Consider the following 12277-nt stretch of genomic DNA (forward strand, 5'->3'; position numbering starts at 1 on the left):
TGCATTGTTGAAACAAAAGACTGGACCAAGCTACAACGTTGAATTTACTGTTAACTATGGGTAGTTTAAGTGATTTAAGAAACCTTCTTCACAGGCCTCCATGGTGGCCCAAGGGGTTCAGTGTCAGTACTGTGAAGCTATCTGCAGCCACTGCAGCACAAGTTCCATCGCTAACCCACATGGCGTAGCAGACCTCTCCTGTCTCACTCACTGCTCCCCTCAGCAATGTATTTCAGTCAGTCCGTCTCTGGTGAATGTTCTGCTCCCCACTCTGTCTCTGGTGAATCCTCTCGCAGTAGACCTCTCCTGTCTTGCCCGCTGCTCCCCTCAGCAGTGTGTTTCAGTCAGTCTGCCTGTTCTGCTCCCTACTCTATCTGGTGAATCCTCTAACACCTCTCCTCGCACCTCTGGCCTGCACTCCTGTTCTTGAGGGCATAAATAAATCTTTAAAAAAAGAAGAAACATTATTCGTTATTATATAATGAAAGAGTGATGAGTCTGTGAGTTCTAATGTAAAGGCAGCTGAAAAAAAATTTTTTGAAAGATTTGTTTATTCATACAAGCTGGGGTATAGGCCATAGGTGCAGGGAGGGTCAGAGGATTCACCAGAGACAGTGGGGAGTAGAACAGGTGGAGCTACTGAGTTACACTGCCGAGGGGAACAGTGGGCAAGATGGGAGTGGTCTGTTGTACCATGTGGATTAGCTCCCTGGCCCGGGATTGAACTCATGTTGCAGTGGCTGCCGATAGCTTCAGAGTGCTGATTCTTAATCCTTTGCACCACCAGGGATGCCCGGCAGCTGAAAAATTTTAAGAAACTCTAAATAAGGGGCCTCCCTGGTAGTACAGGGGTTAAAGTCTCAGTGCTATCAAGCTATTGCCAGCCACTGTGGCATGAGTTCCATCCCAGCCAGGGAACTACCCACATAGCACAGCAGACCTCTCCTGTCTCCCCTGCTGCTCCCCTCACCAGCGTATCTCAGTAGCTCCACTTGTTCTGCTCCCCACCCAGTCTCTGGTGAATCCTCTCCCCCCGCCCACACCTCTGGCTTATACCCCGGTTCTTATATACATAAATAAATATAATAATCTTTAAAAAATAAAAAGAAGCTCTAGAAAAGCTTACTGTGGAGGTAAATTACTTGTCAAAGCAAATCTTCAATATAGATGAAACCTCCCTATTCTGGAGAAGGGTATGTGAAAATACTTTCTTCTATTAGGCGTTCAAGTTAGTGCCAGGTTATAAGCTTTTAAGGACAGGGTAACAGTCTTGCAGACTTGCAGGGACAGTGTTGCAGACTACAGATTAAAACCTTTTGTGATCTGACATGCAACCCCGAGGACTTCAAGTATAGTAAGAAGTACACAGTGCCAGCATACTGCTGGAGCAATGAGAAACCATGGATCACTCAATTCTTCTTCCAAGAACCACTCCTGAATTGCAATGCCAGAGAAATGGAGAATTACTGTTTGAAATATATACATTCTATTTTGTTCACACAGCAACAAAGCTGCCTATCAGTGAGTTTCTCAGAATTATCCCTGTTTGGATTCACTTACGTGAATTCAAAGTTTTAATATTTGGATGTTTAATATTTGGATGTTTCCCATCTAGCTAAATGGGAAAAAAGATTATGCTTTTGACTTTGTATGATGCCACATATTAAATGAGGCTTTATTTCATTTATGGTAAGACTAGTTTAGTTTGTATGTATTGAACTTTTTATCATTGCTCTTTTTTGTTAAAATAAGAATTGAAACAATTTTAATGAAGTTTTAAATGTAAGAGATTTCTCAACTTTCATATTATTGGATCAGTTGGCTATAGATATTTTCAGTGGTACTTATAGCAAAATGTCTTCCTAAAACTTTACTATTTAAAATTTCAGTTTATTAATCTTACTCTGAGTCATTAAAATGAAATAATGGAATTAAAGTAGTGTATATTTTTTTGAACATTGAAATTTAGAAAATGATCTTCTTTTGCTTATATTTAGGATTTTTCATTTTTTAAATTGTAAAATTATATGTCAGCAGGCATTTAGTGACCACATACTATATACTAATGTCACATTTTGCATGTACTAATATTCATCCTAAACATGGAAGTTAGGTTAATTTTACTATGCCCAAATTTTTAATGAGGTTAGGGTGAAGTTTAAATGTAAGTGATGAAGGATTTAAGAATTTTATGAAAGTAAAATTCCACTTTAACAAATATGATAAATTCTGATATAATAAAGTATTGTCTTTGTTGATGACTCCCATACAGTTTCAGTGGATTTGTTTAGAATACCTTATAATGAAAACAATTAAGTTTTTATTTCTGCAAATTTCATGCTTTTATCACAGAACTTAATTTTAGGCTTTCATTCTTCACTACAGATTAGAGGTGGTCCCTACTTGTGAAGAACTCCTTTATTTCTATTAACTTTTCCTGTTATCACTTTCACTTCTAAAATTATTCTAATCCCCTCTAAACTCATTTGAAGTCAGGGTTCAGTTTCATTTCTTCTTTTGAGCCTTCAGGTAATAAATGTCTGGAAATTAATTTGCTTAAATATTTAATACTGCAATTTGATTGTATTTTAGGGTTTTGTCGTTAGATTTTACTTACTATTCTAGCTGAAACCCAAATACATTGTTTTCTTTTACTTTGACTATTAATAGTCTTATTTTCATAGTTTTAAATTAGAAAGACATAAATAAGAAATTAAATTAGAAAGAAATAAATAAGACATATAGAATAGAACAACAGCTTTTATGGCAAACACATTTATACTGGAGACTTAGAAGAAAAATTTCAGTATATGCTGGAGACTTCTTATATCTTTGAGAAAGTTGTTGCTGAATTTTGACATTACTCATTCGCCTTCATTAAATGGATTCTAATTTCCTTCTTTAGAAAGGGAGTTCTGGGAATTATGTAACAAGTGTAATCTGATGAGACCAAAGCGTTCCCATCACTGCAGCCGCTGTGGCCACTGTGTTAGGAGAATGGATCATCACTGTCCATGGTAAGAAAAGAATAATTCATTTTTAGTAAAAAGTAAATCTTGATACTTAACAGGTTTAAACAAAAATTATATTAAAGTTACACAGTTTTTAAAAGGTCATTTTTCTTTGGTCATATGGTTCTGTTAACTTCCAAAGTCTTTTCTGCAGAGATCGTATTCTAAAACAGAGTACTGAGCAGAAAACTAGGAAAGTACATGCACCCATGTAAATGCAAATGAACTAAGGTATTTGTATTAAATGAGGCAATGTGTGTAAAGCATTCAGTGCAACATCTGACCCAAAGAAAGTACCTAAATGGTAGATGCTACTGTTTCTACTTGTAATGAGTGCTATATATATCCTATTTTTTGAATTTCCCTTCCTGTTTACTAAATTAAATAATAATGCATTTCCGATATCCTGATACATCTTTTCTCTCTCTTTTAGTCTTTTTCAGTATTTTGATTTAGATATATTATAAATATTGCAGGCATATTGAGTGATTCTACTGAACTGTCAACATTTTTTGTCAATAGGGGGCTCTCTTGTAATATTTAAAGAAAAAGTTCACTTGAGAAATAGAATATTTAAAAACAAATGCTGTGAGAATTCTGCATTGTATCTCACTTCAGAACTGTCATAAAAATTTGTGAGCAAGATAGTGTCTTTAATTCTGTTTTCCTAACATGGGATTGCTGTATAAAAATTTAAGCTGATGTAGTGCAGTTCTCTATAAATATATGTACATGCATACATGTGTGTTGTACACACATGTATGCATATATACAAAATTAGCTACAAAATGAACTTCTTAAGTTTATAACTGCATATTTCTAAAGTTAACTAACTTTGCCTAATAGTAATGCTAATCAATTTAAAGTTTCTGTTATTTTCAGTATCTTTACACAAGTTATTAGTAGTCTTTTAGTGGAAATTTGTGTTTTATTACAAACTGATTATTTAAGTAGAAGGTAATTGAAATTGGAGAAAAAAAATTTCAGAAAACAGCATACTGCTATATAAAATTTAAAAATTTTGTGATTTTGTTAACAAGATAGGATATGACATTTAGTTACATTTTAAAAATTTTATCTTGAATCTAAATCTCAGTGATCATGTATAGTCACAATAGTAATAGATTTTTTTAAAAGCTAGGTATTTAGATAAGTGGCAGTATTTCTCATTAATGAAAAATATAATATTTTAAATATAAAATATAAATATAAAATATAAAATATAGTATTTCTCATTAACGAAAAATATAATAAATGTTCACGATACATTTGTATATTGATATTTCCTTCCAAAATAATTCAGTAGTTAAACTTAAAAGATAATCAGTTAAAAGTGGATGGTATGGGCCTCCGCGGTGGCACAGCCGTTGAGCTCTGGGTTGCGAAGCTGGCCGCTGCCTCTGCGGCGCGGGTTCGATCTCTGGCTGCTCCCGGGCGACGGGAGGAGGGTCCCTCATGGCACGCGGACCTCTCCTGCCGCCCACTGCTCCCCTCAGCAGTGTACTTCTGTCCTTCTGCCTGCTCTGCTCCCTGCTCTGGCTCTGGTGAATTCTCTCACCCTCCCGTGCTTCTGACTATACCCAGTGCTTGTATAAATAAATAAATAAATAAATCTTTAAAAAAATAAAAATAAAAAAAAAAAATAAAATAAAATAAATAAATAAAAGTGGATTGTATGATAGAGATTAGTGATATTATTTATTTTTAAGGAATAAAGACTAACTCAGTGACCAAATAAATTACCCTTTAACTTAAATTCTAAAATTGGTGTGGTTTCTCTATTTTGGGACCTCTTGTTTCCATAGTTTTACTTATTTTTTCAGAATGTTGTTGGGAGGGAGAGGGAAAGCAGAAACGGCTGGAGGATAAGAAGGGAAGGTGGTCTAGATGCAAATAGATTTAGGAATTTTCATGATTATATTCCCTAATATAGTACTGCAGAGATACGCAGAGAGTGAGGGAAATGTACAGTGTAAACTGGAAGGAAGTAGAATTTTTTTATATGTGAAATAGAACTGCCTTATTAAATTTTTATTGCAATAATAAGTTACAGATGTGCATTAATAAGAATCAACATGTGTATATACTACATTAAATTCCTCACTAAAAATCCAATTCTATCATTCATTCACCATGCCATTGTCCCCTTTTCTGGGTGTAGCCAGCCCCATTCCCTGTGATAACCACTAATTGGTCTTACAGTCCCAAAATTTATTTTTGTTTCACTTAGTTCATCTGTTTGCTTTCTAGAGGGAATTGTGCTTAGTGAAATTAGCCAGACATAGAAAAACAAACTGTATGATTTCACTTGTATGTGATAGAGAATTTTTGATATTTTCCACACTATTATTTTAACAGCCTGACAGTTTTAGATTTGGAGATTAATTCTCAGATCACCTCAGAATATTCTGTATTTCTGATTGTGATCATACTAAGTAGTTTAATTATTACAAAAACAAGTCTTACCTGTATAGATTAGTGCCACAGTGTTTCTTAAAGCCCTCTGGATAAGACGAATGCCATGATCATAGCAGTTATGTCTCAGATTTTGGGGGCAGGAAGAATGAAAAAAGGATAAGTCATCTTTCAAGCAACAGATGTTGAAGTGTATTTTTTAGTTCATATAAAAGCATGTTTCTCTGTTAGTCCTGCTTATAAATAACCACACACAGGAAATTTTCTTGTTTACAAAACATGAGCTCATAAGTCTTAGAAATTCCTTCAGGAGATTTTTCAGTTTAGTTCTATATTTGATTTTTTAAAAAATAGTTTTATGGACATATGTTTAAAATAACAATTGGAGTTAGGAATTGAACCTGGTTTTTTTATATATATATTTTTTTTCAGATAGTGACAGTATACTGAAAAATCTAACAATATATTGAAATGAAAACATTTTCATTGTGCAAAGTAATTTTTAGTTTTGAAATAGAGTTTCTGCTAAAATATTGAAAATTTGGGTAGAGTAAAAATTTGGAATAATAAAATATTCACCTGCATTAATCTTGAAAATTTGGGGATTGTAACATTAATCCTTTGTCCCGCTTAGGGTTATCTATTGTAGCCCTAAGAATTTGTAAATAGTTGGTATCTGCTTTTATTTTTAACAACCTTAGATAGTTTTTAAAATTATGAAAAATTGTGTATACTTAGCAAGTGTGTCAGAATGACAAGTTGAACTTATTTTGTTTTGAATCATTCAAATTTCTCTCCGCAGCTAAAAAGCTGTGATGGAAAGTATTATATAGGAGAGGAGCATTCTTGTTTGCTTGGATACTATCTCTTCTAACTGCGTGTGCTTTAGAAAGTGGCTAAAACACCTTCGTTCTTGTTCCCATATCAATGAAAGGAGGAGACTGCCATCTGTTCTTCCTGCCTCACTGAATTGTAGTTGAAGGGCATCATGTATGTGGACTTCCTGTGTGCAGTAGCAGTGCCTTACAGTTGTGAAATGGCATATTTATATTATCTTTTCCTGAATACTGTTGGCTTTTAATTTATGTGGCTTTAACATATTTCCGCATATGTGGAATGTATAAAATTGTTTATTTTCAGTTTCACCAATTTTGAAATTAATGTCTTATTAAAGTTGAAAATATTTCTTTTTTCATTTTTTTTCCTTCAGGATTAACAATTGTGTTGGTGAAGATAATCATTGGCTTTTTCTGCAGTTGTGTTTCTACACTGAACTTCTTACTTGTTATGCGTTGATAGTTGGTTTCTGCCACTATTACTACTTTCTGCCACTAAAAAAGCGCGACTTGGTAAGAGGCGTTTATATCCATTATTGTTAGAGGAGGTATAACATACAGTTATTATAGTTATTAATATACAGCAATGTCTTTAAGTGAAGAAGTTTGAAAACAACCCCCCTCCACCAAATTGTTCACTTTACAGTATTTACATTATATTGGGATTGTGAAAGTGGACCATAGCCTGACGTTTTCTTTACCAAATTTATTTGTGATTGTTTATTAGTATAGAGAGATTGTCTTTAAAAATCAACATATTTCTTTCTGAGTATATGTCATTGAATTTAAAAAATATTTACAATAATCAAAAACAAAGGGAAAGTGTTCACTTATTTTCAGAACTAAAAACAGTCAAATATATTACTTGTTCTCAAAGGACTGTTAAGTTCTTGAAAAGGAACTTTTTCCCCTATGACTTTTAACAATGATTAAGGGAATTTGTAGAATCCATTATAAAGTTATTATATGTGCCATTTGAGACAATGCTTTTCCCATTTTATCAAGAAACTGCAATATATGCTCATACGACTTGTTCAAAATGGTCACCATAGTGGTGGTGGTGGTAGTGGTGGTGATAACAGAGGATTTTTAAACACTTAACTATCTATCAATACTGCACAATGGGTATTGGATTTGATTCTTGATTTAATGGTTTTTCCTCCGTTTTTATAGATGAGGAGATAGACTTATTAGAGGTAAAGTATGTTACTGAAGTCACGAAGCCAGGAAGTGATTATTCAACTAGTTTTAGTTGTAAAACTGGGATTTGAACTTGAGCTTATATTTTTGTATTTTCTGAGTCTTGTGTGTTTTGTGTGCAGAGCTGGTGAGTGAGCCTGACCCTGTGTGTTATTTAAACTTTCTGGTTTTAAATACCATGAGAGAGAGAAAGAGAGAGAGAGAGAGAGAGAGAGAGAGAGAGAGAGAGAGAGAGAGAGAGAGAGAGAATATAAGAGTAAGAGAAAGAGCACATACAGTATGCATGTGAGTAAGCCAAGCAGAGAAGGAGAAAGGGAAGTATAGAATCCCTAATGAAGAATGGTAAAATTTCTTACTGTTCATACTGTTTACATTTTTAACAACTTTTATATTAAAAATAACAGTTTAATCTTGGAATTTAGTAGAGTAAGAGAAAGTCTTTTAAGTTCTATAGATTTAGATCTTGTGTCTTCAATTTGTTTTATCAGTGTCATATTGTTTTCAATGTAAAGAGCTTTAACCTCCTTGATTACATTTATTTTTATGCAATTATAAATATTTTTAAAATTCTTTTTCTGATACTATTATTGTATTGAATGCAACTGATTTTAGTATACTGATTTTGTACCCTACAACTCGACTCTGAATTCACTCCTTAGTTCTAAGAGTTTTTTGGTGGAGTCTTGAGGTTTTTCTATGTTTAGTATCATGTCATCTGCAAAGAGAGAGTTTTACTTCTTCCTTTCCAATTTGGTTGCTTTTCCTTTCTTTTTCTTGCCTTAATTGCTCTAGCGAGGACTTCCACTTCCACTTCTATGTTGAATAATAGTGGTGAGTGTAGACATCCTTGTCTTTTTCCTAATCTTAGAAGAAGAAAAGCTTCTAGCTTTTCACATTGAGTATGATGTTTCTGTGGACTTGTTTAATATAGCTTTTACTGTATTGAGGACATTACCTCAATAGGTAGTCTGTTGAGTTTTTATCATGAATGGATTTTGATTTTTGTTACATGCTTTTAAGGCATCTATTGAAATGATCATGTGACTTGTATACTTTTTTTGTTAATGTGGTGAAGCAAATTGATTTGTAGATACTGAATCATCCTTATATTCTTGGAATAAATTTCCCTTGATCATGTTGTGTAATCCTTTCAATGAATTACTGAATTTAGTTTGTTAAAATTTTGTTGAGGGTTTTTACATCTTTGTACATTAGGATACTGGTCTGCAGTTTATTTTTCTAGTAGAATCCTGTTTCTGATATCATTGTAATGCTGGCATAATAAAATGATTTGTAATTGCTCTTTCCTCTTCAATTTTTTGGAAAATTTGAGAAGTATTGGTGTTAATTCTTCTTTTTATGTTTATTAGAATTCACCCATGGAGGCAGCTGGTTTTGTTTGTAGAGAGTTGTTTTTTTTTTTTTTTTTTTATTACTGGCTAGTAATGGGTCAGTTTAGATTTTCTACTTGGTGGGTTCTAAGAATTTTTTAAAGGCTGTCCAATTTGTTGGTATATAACTATTCATGGTAACCTCATGATCTGCTGTATTTGTGTAATATCAGTTGCAATATCTCTTCTTATATTTCTAGTTTTGAGTCTTTCTTTTTTGCACATTAAATTCAAAGGTTTATCTTGTTTATCATCTGAAAAAATAATTCTTAGTTTTATTGATTTTTTAATTTTCTTTTTTGGTCTTTATTCCTGCTCTTGATCTTTGTTATTTCATAACTTTGTACTTCATGTGTTCTTTTTCTCGTTCCTTGAAGTATAAAGTTAAATTGAGATATTTCTTATTTCTTAATGTAGGCATTTATTGCTACATACTTCCCTTTTATATGCCCAGTTAGTTTTGTTAAGTTGTATTTCCATTTTCATTAGTCATAAGATTTTTTTTTAAATAATATTACTTAAATTTCAGGTGTATGACATAATAATCAGGTATTTGTATACATAGTGAAATGATTACCAGAGTCTATTATATATCTCTCACCACACATGTTGAGATTTTTTAATTTCTTTTTTGGTTTCTTCTTCGGCTCATTGGTTTTTCAGTGGCATGTTGATTAAACTATAGATTTGTGTATTTTCCGGTTTACTTCTTGTAATTGACTACCAATTTCATATGAATCAAGTTTTCATATGAATGTAACAATGTGTGTGCACTTGACAACATCTAAAAATTTGCTGATAATATTATGGGGTTCTCTTGTGTATAGCAAGTTGTTTTTTTCTTGGAATTTTTCTGATTCATTTTCTTTAACTTTTGACAATTTAACTAATATGTATTTTTGTGTGAATCTCATCAGATTCATCATATATGACTCTGCTTCCTGGATCTGGATGCCTAATTCTTTCCACAAGTTAGGGAAATTATTAGCCATTATCTTTTAAATAACCTTTTTGTCCCTTTCTGCTCCCTCTCTGAGACCCGTAATGTGCAAATATTGATCTACCTGATGTGTCCCATAAGTTCCATAAGCACTCCAAACTTTTTCATTTCTGTTTCTTTTTTGCTCTTCTGCAAATGAATTCCGCTGCCCTGTCCTCTGATTTGCTGTTCCTTTCTGCCACTTGATCTAGTCTGCCACTGAACTTCTCTTAAAATTTCATTTCAGGGCCTCCCCGGTGGCGCAGTGGTTGAGCGCTGGGCTGCGAAGCTGCCCGCGGCCTCTGCGGCGCTGGTTCGATACCCGGCTGCTCCCCGGCCACCGGAGCAGGGTCCCACATGGCGCGCAGACCTCTCCTGCCGCCCGCTGCTCCCCTCAGCAGTGTACTTCGGTCCTTCTGCCTGCTCTGCTCCCTGCTCTGGCTCTGGTGAATTCTCTCACCCTCCCGCGCTTCTGACTGTGCCCAGTGCATGTATAAACAAACAAAAAAAAAACCAAATAAATAAATAAAAAAAAAATGCCTCTATTAAAAAAAAAAAAAAATTCATTTAAATTATTTTGTTCTTAAGCTCTGTGATTTCTCTTTGATATTTTCATATATTTTCTGTTTTTTTCATGAAATTCTCACTTTGCTCATTCATGATTTTCCTGATCTCAAAAACATCCTTAGGAGCATTATTCCAAATTCTTTATAAATCACTTATCTCATTATGGTCTGTTTCTGGAGTTTTATTCTTTTCTTTAGAACATATTCCTCTGTTTATTAATTTTCTTAGACTCTTTGCATTGGTTTTTTTATTCCATTACATTAAATAGTCACCTCTTTAAGTCTTGACAGAATGATCTCATGTAGGAGATGAACCTTACTGTTCACCCTGCCCCACGCTCTTGAATCTCTCTCAGACCTCTGTGATTGTCAGAGTCCCTTTCTCTGTTTTGAGTGACTCACAGCAGGTAGTGTATGCTAAGACCCATTTTTCTGTGGGTATTTTCTCTCTTTCGTGATGTACAGGAGTCATTCAGATAATTTCTGGAATTTTTTCAGAGAGCTGTAGATTCAGTAGGCCTGTGGGAGGAGTTGGGATCAGGAGCCTTTTGTACCATCTTGATTGAAAGTCATGAGATTTAAATTTTTGTTACTGTATTTTAGCAGTTATTCCAAGATGTACTTTGGTGTTCTTTTCTTTTCTTTTTTTTTTTATTTAAGATTTATTTATTTATGCATGCAAGAGCTGGGGTACAGGCCAGAGGTGCGGAGGGTGAGAATCTCACCCTCATGAGAAATCTCACCCTCAATTTAAATCTCATGACTTTCAATCAATCAAGAGGATTCACCAGAGACAGAGTGGGGAACAGAACAGGCAGACTGACCAAAGTACACTGCTGAGGGGAGCAGCGGGTGAGTCAGGAGAGGTCGGCTGCACTATGTGGGTTGCTCCCTGGCCAGGGATCAAACTCATGCTGCAGTGGCTGCGTACAGCTTCACAGGTTGCATCTTAACCCCTTGCGCCACCAGGGAGGCCCTTTGGTGTTACCTGTTTGAGAGTTTCATATAACTTCTCTAATCTGTGACTTGGTGACATTCTTATGTAATGGAACTTTCTTGGCCTGTTTCCTTTTAAATACTACTTCTGCCCAATTTTCCTCTTGCCCATCTTTAATTCTAATTGTGTATACATGAACTCTCACTAAACTGCATACATTTTTGTAGTCTTTTTCGTATTTTCCTTTACACTCTACGCTAGATATTTTCTGTTGATCTATTTTCTGGTTTACTGATCAGCTTTCTGCTCTGCCTAATTTACTGGCAAGGTCTTCTGTTGCTTAATTATATAATTTAGTCATTATATTTTTCACTTTTTAAAAAATGATTTATTTATTTATGCATACAGGAACTGTGGTACAGGACAGAGGTGTGGGGGGTGAGAGGATTCACCAGAGACAGAGTGGGAAACAGTACAGGTAGACTGACTGAAATACAAGGCTGAGGGGAGAATTAGGTGAGACAGGGGAGGTCTGCTGTGCCATGTAGGTCGCCTCTCTAGCCGGGGATCAAACTCGTGCTGCGGTAGCTGCAGATTGCTTCATAGTGCTGACGCTTAACTCCTTTGTACCACCAGGGAGGCCCCTGTTTTTCACTTTTTAACTTTCTACTTGATACTTTTTTTCATATAAATCACTTCTAGTAAAGTTCTCCATTTCTCATCATTTTTAAAAAATATTTTAATCAAAGTTATTTTAGTGTCTATGTCTAACAACTTCAATATTGAGATCTTCTTGTGGGTCTAATTTTGTTGCCTTTTTTCCTCTAATGTTTTCAGATATTTGGTTCTTCAGATATGTCTGATAAGTTGTATTGGATACTTGGGTTTTATAAGACAAATTGTGGAAGTTCTGGTTGATAATTTTCTTTTTCAAGATATGAT

General features: G+C 34.4%; 1 protein-coding gene across 2 annotated transcripts in view; it reads left to right on the forward strand.

The window, feature by feature from the left end:
* Window positions 1–12277, forward strand: part of ZDHHC21 (zinc finger DHHC-type palmitoyltransferase 21) — a 69005-nt gene that overhangs the window by 22924 nt on the left and 33804 nt on the right. For both annotated transcript variants that reach the window (XM_037491849.2, XM_037491848.2), the window contains exons 5-6: window positions 2906–3017; window positions 6637–6775. In XM_037491849.2, the coding sequence (XP_037347746.1) occupies window positions 2906–3017; window positions 6637–6775 (251 nt within the window). The remainder of the gene's footprint in view (window positions 1–2905; window positions 3018–6636; window positions 6776–12277) is intronic.

The sequence above is a fragment of the Talpa occidentalis genome, unplaced genomic scaffold (genome assembly GCF_014898055.3).
Source record: "Talpa occidentalis isolate TD23 unplaced genomic scaffold, MPIMG_talOcc4v2.1 talOcc4.7, whole genome shotgun sequence".
NCBI classification, from domain to species: Eukaryota; Metazoa; Chordata; class Mammalia; order Eulipotyphla; family Talpidae; genus Talpa; species Talpa occidentalis.